Below are 15,789 nucleotides of genomic sequence, written 5' to 3'. Positions count from 1 at the left end.
GACAATCCCATTTTGCTGCAATAAAAATGACTGAAGTGAGATGAACATAATGAAAACTGTATTCCTTTAGGTAAAACAGAAACTGACAAAGTTTTCCCTTGGGGACACACACTCAGTGGCCGCTTTATTAGGTCCATCTGTACAATTTAATGCAGCTCAATGCAACAGATCTGCCATACATTCTACATTTTAAGAGAGTTTATAATGTTCAGTTTATGCTGACATTGAGGAGATTGTGTAAATTTAATTATATGTTTGTTACTGAAGCTGTAGTTTTCAGAGATCTTGTTCTGGACTACATTATATTGAGGTGTTTGTAATTTTTTGCCTTCCCCATTTATTTACATGAGGGAGGACAGAATATTAGAAACACCTCTCAATTAAATGCAGCCCAATACAACAGCACCACTAACTGTAAGCTCAATGCCAAACACAGAATTGATTGAACACCTCTATTACTGTGATCAAAAGAAAATCTGAGCATAGGCATCAGAAAAATAAACTTTATGGCAGAACAGTTGTATTGGATTGTATTAGATTATAGAGGTGGACCTAAAAAAAAGTGGCCACTATGTGTAATTTACAGTTGAAAAAAGGTAATACATCATAATGTATCAAAATGCATGTTATTGTAATACTCAGCACATTGAAAATAGCTTAAAATTGCAATACTATCATATTGTGATATTACTGTATCATGAAGCCTCTGGTGATTCCTACCCCTTGTGCTAGGACTCTATTTACAAAAAGAGAGGCATTTCATTATTGCACTTTATGTTAATAATTTCAACGATATCTGTTAGAGGAAAGAAGGGTATGACACTGGGAAGTAGGGATCTCTCAAAACAGATGTTCCTTTGTATTTATGTCCATGTCAGCTCTGGATGGCCTCACTGTTACACCAGGCAGGGGCTCTGACAGTACTGCAGCTCTTTACTACAACTAGGAGCTGCGAGTGGTTCTGTTGAACTACTGAGTTACGTTTTGGACTTCAAAATATGACTTTTACCCTGCTGTATCAACACTTCATTTCCTCTCATTCTGGACCAATCGTATAAACTCCAGTTACTTAGTGAAGGCAACATCGGTCCGTCTCTACACTCGGGGCTGTTATTTAGCTGCCGTCCAACAACTGCAGCCGGCGTACTCACTTTAGTTTCTGCTATCTGAGGTTTTGCAGAGACTTAATGAATTAATGAATTTGCTATTTTCTGCGTTCACCTGCAGGAAACATCTTGGTCTCTCCCAGTAATGTATCAAAGCTAATAGCATCCCGGATAGAGGTTTGGGTTAGCTGTCTGGTTGGGTCACAGGCTGAAAAATCCCGATTGCAGACCACGAGTCAACAATACATAGCCCCGACAACAAACCAAAGTTAGCTAACTTGGCAAGTTTGCAAGATATGCTATGCTTTAGACAGGCCTAACCATAACGCTACACATCGCCTGGCATGCTAGCTTGACGACGAGTTAGCCAGCGCTGCTCTGTCGAAATGTCGGCTCTCGACTTAAATCGTTACGATGACCGGCGTCGACATTTGACCTGCAAAACTAGATAATGTGGCAGTTTTCATTACATTACCGATTCGATGATCACGAAAGAGCTTGGTCCCGGTTGAATCCCGCCAAACACTTGTGTGTGTCTTCTTCAACAAACGCGGGTAAATGGTGACGTTTCAAGCAGCTGCACTAAAGTAACCAATCATGTCTCCACCTTTGACACACTGCGTTCCTGTCAGGGTGAGTGAGCGCTCGTTTTGCTGTTAGGCCAGCCCCGGCTCCCAATTTGCAGCACGGATTTTGTGAATAACACATCTCGGTCAGTCTTGTACCCCGATTAAAAAAGGCTTGTTTTGTCCTCTATGTAGCATGTACATGGCTGTATTAGTCCGCCACTGATATGTGTGCAACAGAAACTTCCAGAGCCATTCTTTTCAACATAACCAACGCACCCAGAGTCACGTTATCATCGGAAGCGAATTTGCAAGTAGGAAGCTCACATCTTGCAAGTTTGCAAGTAGGAAGCTCACATCTACAATATTTTTCCACAACCCCTTAATGCAGCATGGGGTCACTGTTGCCATGAGAACGCCAGGACTAAAAACTACAAATTTCCTGGAGGTTCGTTGTCAAATATCTAGGTGTTGGTTGTCTTTGGTGATGTTCGCTGGATACAACAATTAAATGCCCTGTTTGGTCCTGTTCGATATTATAATGAACCTCTTAAATCTAGACTAGTAGAATGCAGTTATATAAATATTCACGATTTACCTAAGACTTATAAAGTTTGATTTGAGCTGTCATCAGTTATTCAAGTCAGGTCAGCCCCGGGCTCTTCAGTATGGTGCTGATAGAGAAAAAAAAAAAAACATAAATCATACGTATTTAGAAAGTTATAAATATTAACATTACATTTACGCTATATAGGAAATTTGCATAGAAATATGAATAATCGAGGTCGCGACTTTTACTCAGGCCTACAAATATCCCCAAGGCTTGGCTGTGGTTCCTGTCGACTCTCTTGCGCTGCGCCCTCTTTGGCTCTCTGCCTTGGCAACTCACGTTAGCTAGCAAGTTAGCTAGATAGTCTATGCGCAACGTTGCCGCGATGTAAGGCCGCGGACAAATATGCACACACATGATTTAACTGTTAGAGATTTTTATCCGATTTTGACCTTAATTTAATACTGTGAAGCGGGACGATTTCGGCGTGTGTAGCTAAGACAATGTTAAAGTGTGGACCCGGACGCTCTCCCTCCGGATTGGCTAGCCCGAACTAGTAACGTTAGCTAGGTTTCCAAGACGGGGACTAAAGTCTCAGCTTGCCACATACCAGCCACACACAGTGAAAATGTAGACGTGAATGGTAGTCACGTCGCTTGCTGTCGTTAGCCAGCCATAACTCCGGATGAGTTACATTTTACAGGTAAGACACGTCCCTCTCTTAAGAGTTTGCTAGCTCTCTAGTCTTGTGCAGCCCTGCCTTATTCAGTCAGCACTGCTAACGGGCTAGCCGGCGGCTTGTCACTTTAGGGAGCCCTTATAGAGGCCGTGTCACCCGCTGTTTTCTCTTCTGGTACTCGGTGTCTGATGTGGGGGAGCAATGCAGAGCCAAAAGTTGATTGAATACGTCTGTAACTCCCGCACACAGCGTTTGGCATCGTCCCCTAAAGCAAAAAACGACCATACGGTAATGAAGACCACACAGTAGCTGCTATATGATATTATTAAGTTCATATGGTTGCCTAAAGATATTGACATGTGTGTTTGATTGACTGACAGACTCATTGTCTAAGGGGTGGGTTATCTTCTAAATCCCTTAACTCATTTAAAAAGTATTTTTTAAAAGTAGGCCTTGCTATATTTCCAGTTTCTCCAAACTACTATTTACTAAAATTTGGATTATGGTGGTGCTGATGTTTCCTAATGGGATTAACATCACTCTTCCAAGGGAAATTATGATAACGCACCAACTACCAAACTGGAGTTTTAGTGGTATTTTTCATTCATCATGTATGTGTACTGTAGTTGTTTGAACTGTTCTCCAAAGGTGAATCAGTGTGATTCCTTATATTGGTAGATACAAAGCAGCAAACTATGGAAAGTGCACTCAGTGATTCCACCCCATGTCTCTAGCCCATTTGTCTCTAAGACAAATTTTAGGTACTCACCTAGGAATGATTAGACCAAGTCAAAATCTTTTCTCTTTACCTGCCTCCTTAATATATCTATGGATGCAGGTAGAAGTCATTTTTCTTTGATTTTCACTTGTATGTTTTGTCAGCTTGCTAAGTCTAATTTGTTGCATCGCTGGGGTGAATAAGTTGATCGCTCATAGTTCTGGGACAGTGATATGTAGGCTTCATATTGTAGTAAACTTACTTGACTCTGAACAAATGATGCTTAAATTTAGAGACGGTAACTGATTTATTTTGGCTTCATACTCCTCATATGTTGCACTGTAATTAAAGTGTATGACTGATTTCTTAAATGACTTAAATCACAACAAGTTTGTTCAGCAGTCATGCATGTTTGCAAATGTCCACAAGGCACTGCTTTATCCAGAGTATTTAGCTCTACACTTAGCATGGCATGCACATATAGCTGCGCATGGCCCAGTTGCTATGTGGTGTCTGCTTCTCTAAGGGGTAATGGAAGAAAAAACACACTGCACAATCTCTCCAAACAAATCCACCCTGAACTTTACAACAGTTTGCTCTGTGGCCGGGTGGGAGGTGAGCAGACATAATAGTTTAAAGGATAATTCGGCCATGGTGAATGTTAACCCATTTTCCAGAGTGTGCTCTCTCCCTGATGAAATGCCTGTGTGTGTCTGTGTGTGTATGAGTGTGTGTGTGTGTGTGTGTGTGTGTGTTGTTTTTTGGTGACCTGTAGCCAGATGGTACCTACATTTTCTACGTTTTGAAACTCATCTTGTTGCAGAGAAGAAGGAAAAAATCTTAATATTGTCAGTATGTCTGATTTGTGTGTTGAAGAATAGAAGTGGCTGACTTAAATTTGAGTCTAATCCATTTCTTAGGAACTACTTCAGGCGGAAAAACTTAGCTGAGAGGCTTGAGACAGGGTGGGGGAGGTTAACCTCAGAGGACATTAGTAATTGTTGAAAAATCCTGTCTGATGTGGGAATTGTGATGTCAAAGGGAAAAGTGTCAGCAAAGATTGTGGTGAGTTTTGGGTGAAAGTAGTAGAGCTGGTGGTATGGTAACATTTGGAGAGTATTTTTTTTATATATATTTTCATTGTCAGAATCTGACATAATTTTGATGATATGGCTGTGCTGCTAGGATGTTTTGCCTACATCCTTATTTCAGTGTTCACATTTTTGCATGACATAATAGACAGAGATATTCTTGTGTTATTTGCCCAAAAAGATCTTCCAAAACATACAAATTCATGTGGATAGGAAGCACCATTCATTCATAAAACAATGTTTTTTTTATTCTATTTTATGTAAAGTGTTGTGTGGATACACTCATCTCCTCCCTGGATTATGTTACTTCACTTAGTCTGCCATTTCATAAATTAGATTTTTTTGGAGTGGATTGAAGGGGAACGGAAGTAAGTCACATAATAACTGTTATATGTCACAATCCGCAGGAATTTTGAAAAAGGAGAAGACACGCTGGAATATGTTTTGTCATTTTGCCATGTTGGCTTTCAGCACACATTTAGATACTATTTACATTTTAAGTCAACAATGCAAGGATAAATTGTCTGATGTCATTTAAGTCATAATTCATTAACACGATCAGTTTAGTGAAAAGGGTTTTCAGCTTGAAGGCAGGCAATAATTAACCTTTGGGCTAGCTTCTGAAAAACTGAACAAGTCTAAGTCATGATTATTCACTAACCTGTATTATTTATGACTGATTATTGACTCAAATAACTGATTATTGTGCTAGTTTTCCACATTAATGTCAGGAGGTATGTGTGTTCCTGTAACAGATCACTGACAGAAACCAGATAGAGTGGAAGTGAGGAAGCCAACCAGACCTCGCCACCATGTTGGAGGAGGACATGGAAGTGGCCATCAAGGTGGTCGTGGTGGGCAATGGAGCTGTTGGCAAGTCAAGTATGATCCAACGTTACTGCAAGGGCATCTTCACCAAGGATTACAAAAAGACCATAGGAGTGGACTTTCTGGAAAGACAGATAGTGTAAGTGCCACATGTGGTCCTGTATTATGCATTACAAGTAAAAGCATGTTTATTTTTCATCAGAAAATTAACTGTATTAGGAGATAGTGATTCAGAGATTAAGTTTTCTCCTTGTATATGGAAATCAGACTATGGGGCTTATGTATGTAAATCTGGTTCATGAACAGTATTACTGTCAGATCAAGACACTGTCTGTTAGATAGTTATTGTTATGCCTGTAGAACAATGTGTGCAAGTCATTTCCTCCTGTTACTTGTTGATTTTCTCAGTGTAAATGACGAAGAGGTGAGATTGATGCTGTGGGACACCGCTGGCCAGGAGGAGTTTGATGCCATTACCAAGGCCTACTACCGTGGTAAGATCTCACCCACTGAGAAATATGATACTGATCCTTAGGCTCACCGATAATCCTTAACTTTGGTTTGGTGATTATTTGTAGAAGCTGTTATGGTGTAGAAACTTGCAGCACTGCCCTTCAACCCAGGAATAAGCTGCCATTAAGTCATTTTATCTCACAAATAGCTCAAAAAAATAAAATTGTGATTGGTTGTCTTTGCATTGCAGGTGCTCAAGCGTGTGTACTAGTCTTCTCTACCACAGACAGGGAGTCTTTCCAGGCTATTGGCAGCTGGAGGGAGAAGGTGGAGACGGAGGTCGGAGATATCCCCACTGTTCTCGTACAGAACAAAATCGACCTCCTGGATGAGACTGTTATAAAAAAGTAAGGGTTTGTAATTGTCCTATTATTATGCAATGGTTCCATAAAAAACTGTGTAACACTGTAGATACTGCAGTTTCTCTTCAGCACAGTGACTTTAAAGCAGTTGCATGTTAATAAAGACAAATAGGAGTAAGGGCTCTGTGGTAAATTGGAATTGAATTAAGCAGAATCCAGCCTTGCATGAGTGTTCACCCCCCTTGGCCTTTTCCACAGTTTACAGGGTGTCAGCCTGGAATTCAAATTGATTTTATTGGCCTTTTTTACCATTTAATTAACACAACATGCTTACCTGTGGGGATGTTGTGCTTAGGGTGATGTGGAATGTTGGTTTTCTGCCACACGTGGCGTTTTGCATCAGGACCAGAAAGTTCAGTTTTGGTCTCATCTGTGCAGAGTCTTGTGGCAAACTGCAAATGTGTTTCTTATGGCTTTCTTGAAGCTGTGTGTGGCAGAAACCAGCACTGCACATCACCATGAACAGACTGAAACCTGTTTCAGTCTGCAAGAGACATGAGACTGGGGCTGAGGTTCACCTTTCAGCAGGACAGTGACCCTAAGCATACAGCCAAGAACTACTCTGGACGGGTTTAAGGCAAAGAATGTTAATGTCTTAGAATGACTTAGTGAAAGCCCAAACCTCAGTCCAAATGAGAATCTGTGGTGAGACTTGAATATTGCTGCTGACAGACAGTCTCCATGCAATCTGACTGAGCTTGAGCTATTTTGTCAAGAAGGATGGACAAAAATTGTAAATTTTTACATTTCACAAACCAGAGACCTCCTCTATAAGACTTACTGCTGTAATTGCAGTGTAAGGGGGCGAATACTTGTGCATCCAGCAAATATCTGCTTTTTGTCTTAATTAGGGGTTTGTGTTGCAACCAAAAGCATCTAGCACCTTCAAAGCACTATGCATGTTGTATTCAATCAAATGGTAAAAAGCCCAGTAAAATCAATTTGAATTTCTGGATGTAACACTGAAAAAGTCCAAGGGGGTGAATCCTTATGCAAGACACTGTAACTTTAATTGAAATGAAGCGTATTTTCTTTATTTGCATTGCAGCGAGGAGGCAGAGGCCTTGGCTAAAAGGCTGAAGTTGAGATTTTACCGGGCCTCTGTAAAAGAGGACCTCAATGTCAATGAAGGTGAGAATGTGGAAAACTGGTTAATTTCTAAAGCTGACTGTGTTATTCAGATGAAATGATCACAGTCAGAATTTTGCATATCCACTGACATTGCATTTAACCTGGATCTCTTTTTAGTTTTCAAATACTTAGCGGAGAAGTATCTTCAGCGACTCAAACAGAAAACAGCGGAGGAGCCAGAGGTGGTCCACACAACAAGCAATAAAATAGGTAATGCACTGTTCTGTTTATCACCTCTTCTGTCATCTTTTTAAATGATTTTTCCCACCAGGGTGACATGATACTAACAAATCTCATATTCCCAAAGGTGTTTTCAATACCACAAGTAGTAACGTCTGCAACCAGAGCTCCAGCAACGGCCGAGAAGTCATCACTTTGCGACCTAACAAACAAAGGACCAAGAAGAGTAAAAATCCCTTTGGAAGCTGCAGCTTAGTGTAGATCGAATCATTTGAATTTAGTGCCTGCCTGGGGAACGGTTTTCAACTCTAGACTGGTCATTGTTGTATGCTACAGATGGAGCCACATTCAGAGACCAAAGCCTGCAAAGAGTGGGAAATAACTGATTTGATAACCTTACATTTAATCTACAATTATATGTTTTCCCCTATCTAGATAGTCGAATATCATTTAATTCAGCCTTCCCATCAACATTGTGTGCACAGTACTACATTTGGAAGGTCTTGGGTCCATGTTGTGGTTACTGTAGTTAATACAATCGAATGAATTAAAAGAAAAGAAAATGGAATTCACAAGTTATTCCTATGAATTTTGAACAGTTTAATCAGTTTGCTAATATGAATAGCTTTCAGGCTGTGTTATCATCAAGAACTAGCACTAGGTGCTGCTGCAGGGGTGGTGATTTAGGGATTTACCTTGTGGACTGAATGTTTGTCCTTGCTTTGGGAGACTCAAATCATACCAAATTGCCTCATATTGTAGGAATAACATGTGAATTGTGTTTGATGGCCCAGTCCTCCTTTTGGGGCTAAGATTATTGCATAAAACTGACAGTATGAATTGGTATACAATCATCTCAACAAATTATGTAACAGGAAAGGTTGCACTCTTGCTCACTGAAAACATTTTTTCATGTACATGATTTTTACAGCCGCCCATTCCTGTGTTTGACTTTTCACCTGTGCAATATGTTTGTATGTATTGTAGGAGATACACAGATTATTTTGTACCATATTTTTCTAACTGTCCACAGAATATGGTTCAATATATACTGTTTATCATAGACGGAACACTATGGAATTGTTAGTTAATTCTTTGTGCAAAAGTATTTTTATACAAATCATGACAGTGTTGAGTGATGTGTTTCCTGGTGTGTTGTGTAACACCTTAAAGTTGACAGTGCCAAATTTCATCATTCTGTCATTTAGTAAAATATTAAGGCTGCAGTTACTGGATGTAAGATGAAACTGATAGAATGTACTATATGTAAGAATAACCAAATATCAATAACTATTGGCACAAAATAGCCTCCTATATGTCTGCTTACACTCCACTTATTTACCAATTTGTTAACCAAATGATAGAAGAGCTTTGTTTGATATAGATCATGAGTTAAATTAATGATGCTCACTGAATTTGCTCTGCTTATAGTACCTCACATTACAATCAGCTATAGTACTATATTTTGAATTGCAACTGTTTACATTTTACTTTTAACTGCTTTTCCTCCACCAGTACTTGGAAACATTGTTTAGTCTGAGAATAGATGTATTGTTTCAGACAGACTGAGTATACTTGTGATATCAAACGCTCAACAAGGTCAAACATTTTATTCAGTTAATGATTTATTACTTTTTCGGTATTTTATAGTCTTTGAAAGTCTTTCTGATCTGTTGGGTTTGGGAGAAGCGGTGGGAACTGGTGACTGAAAATGCTACAAGCTCATAGGCTCGATAGTGTCCATCGTTGTGACGGGCAAAACACTAAACTCCCTCCTTTTCTAAGGTGCACTGCAGTGCTGAGCATCAGCACTATATCTTCTGCTGTTGAAATGCTTGTGTGTCTGGATATGCAACCAAACAGAGTTTCTTATTACACTTTGTGGTAGGGTACTCATATGTTTCTCAAACATATGCTCATTCCTCATCAGAGCTAGCTGTGTACGGTACATCACGCCTTGTCTGCACCCTGTCTGGTACTTTGTGTCCTATAAACACTACATTCCTAATTTCATTATCACCTCAACTGAATCTTACCAGTCTACCAAGCACAATGGAGTATAAGGTGATGTGGGAGAGTCGTTGACTAAATAGTCTGTTTATAATTATTGGATTTGTTTTATTAGTAGGTGCAATTAAGTGTTCTAACTTAAATTGAGAATACATGTGCATGTGTGTTTCATCTCCTGAGAAGGTTTTGCATCTGTATTTCAGTCCTACTATAGAAATATTTCCTTGTTTCAAATGAAATGCATTCCCAGTGAGTTGACAGGGGTGAGGTTTCACTGTATTGAATTCAGACTTGGTTTCTTTTATTATTTTTCAATTCATGGCCTATTGTGGAAATCCCAACAGGTGCTTCAAATGTGTGTTCTACAGTTATACCATTGGTCGTGACATTGTTTTCATATTTCAAGCATTCTTCATCTGTTGTACGTAGGCAGTGTTGCAGTGCTGTTTTGAAAAAAAAAATGGTATAATTTTATTGCATGCAAGTCTTTTGTTGTTTTTTTTCCACATCAGTGAATGTTGAACCACAGTTACAATGCCACAATGCCTTGTCCTTGTTTACATTCTTATGCATCTAGCAACAAAAAGCGTTATAATCCCTCTTGCTGTGTTTGAAATGCTTGTATAGTAAATATTGTAAATTAATCTTTATTTCTCAAGCTTTCTCTGATGTGTAACGATGTGTTGACTTTGCCTTTTTTGCTTTTTGTTTGAATGGTTTTAGCGCACTTTATCAATAAGATGATATACATAGTCTCCTCAAAATACCATATATTTAACACATGAAACTAACTATACTGAAGTGCTGTCACTCAGGTGTTGTAAAAAAAAAAAAAAAAAAGTGTGTCCTCTTGTTACTGTACTGTTTCACCGATGCCTTCATAAACCATTTCGACACGTTCATCTAGAACACCCAGATACGTTTCCAGTCATGACATCTTTGATGAAAAATGTAAAAAAAAAAAAAAAAAAAAAAACTACAGTCTTAGTTGAATTTTTGTTTTTAACAGTTACAAATGTATCTCAACTTCAAGGTGTGCTACACAGCTGTACACCTGATGATTCAAATTTGATGGTAATCTGACATAAATAAAACTTTACTTTTTTCTCAAGCATTCAGTGTGTGCTTTCAAATTACAGAGCTCCCAAAGGTCTTCTGTTATAAACAACCACTTTTATTTCCATATTCACTCTGATAAGCTCATTAGAGGCCAGTAGGTGTCGCTGTTTGATTCCTCATGTCTGCTTGAACTTGTGGTGACCCCTGCAGGTTGCTGTGAAAGACTACATACTGACAGGGAATCTGACCCATGCAGAATAATAATCAGGAACAACGTGCAAAGCTAAACCTGGAACCATAGTTTGTTTAAACAGTATTTTATAACTCCAGCTGTGGATTACAATAAGTTTGCTTGGCCATCATAAAAATAGAGATGTTAATCTTTACATTAAATAATCATTTGCAGTGATGTTCAACAATCACAGGTGTTATTCAAAAAAGGTCCTGGAGAATACTTACTTGTGTTTCTGTAGCTGTAGTTGCACAAATGTGTTTTTAGTTGTGTATATTTTGTGAATTGTGGCACATTTGTTATAAGCACTTGAATTAGTAATAGCTTAGTAATTAGTTGATCTCATTTCATCAGTGGATAGATAAAGTAAAACTTTTGTCTACTTGGACTGAAAGATGAAGAAATAAAGTTTTTAAAACATTAGCTGTCTGTACTCATGATAGTCATCACACAGAAGTTTTTACATTATCTGCCAAGATGATCACAGCTGAGCAGCATGAAACTAGCTCTAACTGTGCAAGATGTGATGGCACTGTATAATGGCCAACAAGACATACAGTAGCTTGGCATACTTTAATGTATGGAGGCTATCCTGCACTTGCATCATTTTGAAATGCTTCAGGCCTGAGTAAGTGCAAGTAGGAAGCAAATTAGAGAAGGCCTGTCGTAACAGATTTCGGACAGGGTCCGCTGTGCTGCATCATATGACAGGTCCACTATTTATGAGTCTAAAGCAGCACAATAATATGAATACATAAGATCTGGTTTGGGAATTACAATTATGACGTAAGGTTAAAGGCAGGCGTCTCGCCATCAACATTCACTTGCTTTCTCTAAAAATGTTTCTTGCATTAGGTATTTTGATATCTTCCATTTAAATGTCTCCATTAAGCACCAATACATTGTGAGGAAACACGTGTCTTTATTGCCACATCCGTTGACATAAAACCTTTAACAAAAAGCTAAAATCCATAGCAGCTGTGCAGCTTGTGGTTTGCGTTGCTTTAGTGCTTCTGCAGCAAGGAGGTAGTGTACACATCCAAAATCCAAACCAAGTGCTTCATACAGTACAATAGGTAAAACAGTGAAAGAGAGAAATACCTGCATGTTGTCATTTTAGGTAAAGCTTAATTATTGATTGATGAATTGTTGATTTGACCTCAACTGGTCCTGACTTTACTCATACCCCTGCAACCCCTGGAACAAACCTAACGTGGTCTGCTCTCTTTTAACTGTAGCTCTTAAGTAAACACGTGTAAGACAACAGCATATTAAAGCCATATCAAATAGTCCCATGAAGGCATTGATATGAAGGTAAAACTCATTGATATAACACAGTCAAGTTTGGTGTTCCTAGATTTTAGCCCTAACAAAGGAATCACAGCAATAATCCAAATGGGAGATGGATTATGTCTGTGGTAGTCAATAATAAATTTATAGCGGTCTTGTTGTGCTTTATTGTGGTGTCACTACAATTCTCTTTTATTGTAGTCCCTGAAACAGTGATTCCCAAACTGTGTGTTACATGAGGCTCCACCTGGTGGTACACAAGAGCCTTGCTGAAAGGCCTCACAATTAAGTACATCAACTGGCCCAAGTCCAAAACCAAAGAAATTGTCATTTAATTTTATTACAGACATAGTTATTACATATACAAATCACATTACAATGTCAATTAGTTGTTCATCATTTAAATATTTTAGAAACGAAATTTGCCTGTGATTAGCTATGTAGAGTGACAACATGTAACGTCCCAAATAGCATGAACTAGGAACAACCTACTTAGCTGGTAGTTGGGAAATTTGGTTTAGAACATAGTGGTACATTTCCTGAAAAGTTTGGGAATCTCTGCTCCAAAATGTCTCACATGTATTACGACAAATTACAGGTGTATAACAAATTTGTGGTAATACATATATGTTGCTACAAATGCATTACTATAGCATGTGGTAAGGTTAGTGACATCAAACATCCCAAAGGTTTAGTGACTTGGTCTTAGTGACTGCCGTTGGCAGCGTTTGAGACCTTCAGTTTCTGGTTATCCATAATCTTGATGTTTTTCTCGGCATTTTCCACATTTCTTAGCAGAGTCTCCAGTCTCCTCTTGATCTTCTTCTGATCCTCCAGAGCGCAGCTGATCACGATGGCCTGGAACTTCTGGTCGATGGGGACAAGCGGTGCCTCTGTCACACAGGCTGCATGCAGGGCCTGCAGCCGCTGCCGGCTGCTGTCCATGTCATCCAGCATCTTCGCCACTATTTCATCGATCATTGTGGTGGCCCTGCGCAGCGCGTCCTCTTGTTGGGAGTTTCTGATCGTCCCAACAGAGACCTCCACAGACAGTGTCCGGCCCATGAGACGATCCGCAGTTAAAGCTAATTCTTCCCTTTCCCCTAAAAGAAATAAAACCAGACCTGTCAGTGCTGTAATCCCACTAATAAAGACCTTATCCTACAGTCAATGTCCATATTTTATATGGATAACTCTGCTGTAAATGAAATAAGGTGCACTTTTTTCAAATCAAACCATAACTGAAACCGTGACTCAAAAACTGCAGTACAAACCGAATTGTGGGTTTGTTGAGCTGTAACTCTTAAAATAAGGCTGAAAAAAAAAAAAATGCTGTAGTGGTTTCACAGATCACTTTTTGCTTTGGTTCTTGCACACATCACATCCCACAGGCCCATCTCAGTTTCTGGCTGTTGGTCTGGGGCCCCATCACATCACAAAGAAGATTTGTCTGGGCCTGAATATTGTTTAATGAGACGCATACATAGACTGCTGCCCACTGAGCAACACAGGAGGTCTTTCCTGTCTCCTCATGGATGTCTGCGAATTGGGAGGAAGCTTAGGCTTCCTTTCTTTTTGGTCTTGAGTCGACTTCCTCACCACTCCTTAGACGGTCCCATAAAGAAATGGTCATAGTGCAACAACTACTCTGTGTGGAGTTTTGCACACTTAACATCTCAGGTTAAACTTCCTTGTTCACGTATCTTGCTCCGTACAATCTACATTCAATATAAATGTTGCTGTACACTGTGTAAAATAAAAGCTAAATAAAAAAGAGAGGAACAGAGGGCTACTTTTTGTCTGAAAAGTTAGTTTTATCTAGTCACTGGTATAGCACTATTTATTTATTATGGTTATTATGGCTGAATTCCCCTTGGGATGAAGTAGTCTATCTATCTATCTATCTATCTATCTATCTATCTAAATTTTGATTAAAAAAAAAAAAATCCAAGCCAATGCTGTTACAGTGTCACTGTATATAAAAATACACAAAATTAAACAAACAAAACACCTCTAGACACTTTATTCAGGAGGCAGCTACAGACAAGTTAGTTAGAGCATGATATTTGTGCAGGATCAAGCCAAGCAGCGGGGCGTTGCTCTCCTGACTGTGAAACAAAAGCCAGATGACAAAAGTGTGGAGACTCACCCGGACAGATGTTTCTCATTTCTTGACTATTCTGTATGGACTGAATCATTTCCAGGATTCCCTCCTTTTCCTGCTCAATGGCCATTGCAGCTTCACGTAAAGCCTCCACCCTGACAGACACACAAACAGGGTGACAAGTGGCAACTATGAACCTTTGATATTTACAGGGGAAAAACCCATGAAAATACAGCAGTAACACCAGGCCTATACTTGTGGTGCGCGTGGTTATGAGAGTCTATAAGAAAACACTTCATAAAGGTCACCAAAAAGTCACTACTGAGCACCACAGATACACATGTTCCTTCAAACGGATTAATGAGTAGTAAACAAATCGGTTCTAGACATTTCATAAATCCACTTTTTTATTCTTTAATTTTTTGATGCAGGCTGCTTATCGAGAGAGCAGCCGATTTCACTTTGTCCCATTTCAGGATTACGGTTTTTGAAAACCTCTAGGCACCGCACCGGATGGCACTGGAGCCAGGTTTCAATCGATAAGAGAAAAAAACAGCCTACAGTAACCTTTACTGCGATGGCACTGCAGCTCGATGGGTACAGCAGACATATCGCACATGCTGGTTACTTCACTGTACCTCATTTCCAGCTGATCCAAGCTCTCCAGGAGCCGTCCGGAGCGGTCTGCCATGGACAGTGTCCTGCTGAACTTGCCGATTGGAGCGTCGTTCATTTTAGCTTGTATTTTTGCCTGGGCCATGATGGTGAGGAGCGAAAAATTATGCACCGTAGTCGTCCCGGAGATAAATCCACCGCAGTCCGGCACCTAATAACTGTCCCAAGCCAGCTGACTGTGCCGTGCTTGAGCAGCAGCGCCCCTGGGTAAACATTTCCAAACATGGGTTGCAACTTCCTGAGCGAGCCTGCTGGGAAGTTTCACGAAGAGCCTAGAGGAGTGATTCCCAAATGTTGGGTCCGAGGACCCCCAGAGGTCCCCTAGGACACTACAAGGGGTCCTCAGCTAGAGGAAGAATAGATAGAGCTATAATTACTCTGCCTGTACTGTCAGTATTACTGCTTCCCAATCTAAGCAGTTACATGTAACAACAAAACTCAGGCTGCAATATCATCAAATGGAGTCTGCAAGGCACTCTCTCTTTGGGGATCCAAAACATGAAAAGTTTGGGACACTCAGCTGGGCTACAGTTGCTTTGAGATGGCTGATCTGGGCTGGGTTTTCAAGGAACAGAATTAAGAAAACAATAACCAGGAGAGCCAGATGCCCTATAGTCCAAAACAAAAAAAATCACATATTATATTTAAATAACTTAAAAGAGGACCAAAGAACTAAAGAACCAAGGGAAAGAAAT

At 39.7% G+C, this 15,789-nt stretch overlaps 3 protein-coding genes across 3 annotated transcripts in view; 1 reads left to right on the top strand and 2 right to left on the bottom strand.

Moving 5' to 3' along the window:
• prim2 (DNA primase subunit 2) overlaps window positions 1-1,713 on the bottom strand; it is a 38,029-nt gene extending 36,316 nt beyond the window's left edge. Inside the window, exon 1 of the mRNA XM_030070934.1 lies at window positions 1,582-1,713. The gene's annotated coding sequence lies outside the window, so the exon portion shown is untranslated. The remainder of the gene's footprint in view (window positions 1-1,581) is intronic.
• Window positions 1,714-2,520: 807 nt separating this feature from the next.
• Window positions 2,521-10,845, top strand: rab23 (RAB23, member RAS oncogene family). The gene is made up of 7 exons (XM_030070846.1): window positions 2,521-2,925; window positions 5,466-5,677; window positions 5,947-6,032; window positions 6,242-6,398; window positions 7,462-7,544; window positions 7,662-7,754; window positions 7,852-10,845. Exons 2-7 carry the CDS (start codon window positions 5,523-5,525, stop codon window positions 7,983-7,985), a joined length of 708 nt encoding a protein of 235 aa, XP_029926706.1. The 5' UTR covers window positions 2,521-2,925; window positions 5,466-5,522; the 3' UTR covers window positions 7,986-10,845.
• Window positions 10,846-11,927: 1,082 nt separating this feature from the next.
• On the bottom strand, window positions 11,928-15,249 carry bag2 (BCL2 associated athanogene 2). The gene is made up of 3 exons (XM_030070668.1): window positions 15,058-15,249; window positions 14,465-14,574; window positions 11,928-13,418 (listed from the first exon to the last, which is right to left on the bottom strand). The coding sequence occupies exons 1-3, from the start codon at window positions 15,177-15,179 to the stop codon at window positions 13,021-13,023; spliced, it is 630 nt and encodes a 209-aa protein (XP_029926528.1). The 5' UTR covers window positions 15,180-15,249; the 3' UTR covers window positions 11,928-13,020.
• Window positions 15,250-15,789: the final 540 nt, after the last annotated feature.

This window comes from Myripristis murdjan, chromosome 15 (genome assembly GCF_902150065.1).
Source record: "Myripristis murdjan chromosome 15, fMyrMur1.1, whole genome shotgun sequence".
Classification (NCBI taxonomy): Eukaryota; Metazoa; Chordata; class Actinopteri; order Holocentriformes; family Holocentridae; genus Myripristis; species Myripristis murdjan.
Note: the sequence above shows the minus strand (reverse complement) of the source record. Positions and strands in the feature narration are given on the sequence as shown.

What these genes read in the sequence shown, in the direction of transcription:
- rab23 (XM_030070846.1), top strand. Translation starts at nt 5,523, where the DNA reads ATGTTGGAGGAGGACATGGAAGTGGCCATCAAGGTGGTCGTGGTGGGC. An exon ending in TACCAAGGCCTACTACCGTG is followed by an intron (nt 6,033 to 6,241) that starts GTAAGATCTCAC and finishes TTTGCATTGCAG; the next exon opens with GTGCTCAAGCGTGTGTACTA. An exon ending in GATGAGACTGTTATAAAAAA is followed by an intron (nt 6,399 to 7,461) that starts GTAAGGGTTTGT and finishes TTTGCATTGCAG; the next exon opens with CGAGGAGGCAGAGGCCTTGG.
- bag2 (XM_030070668.1), bottom strand. Translation starts at nt 15,179, where the DNA reads ATGGCCCAGGCAAAAATACAAGCTAAAATGAACGACGCTCCAATCGGC. An exon ending in TTGGATCAGCTGGAAATGAG is followed by an intron (nt 14,575 to 15,057) that starts GTACAGTGAAGT and finishes TGTGTCTGTCAG; the next exon opens with GGTGGAGGCTTTACGTGAAG. An exon ending in AATGAGAAACATCTGTCCGG is followed by an intron (nt 13,419 to 14,464) that starts GTGAGTCTCCAC and finishes TATTTCTTTTAG; the next exon opens with GGGAAAGGGAAGAATTAGCT.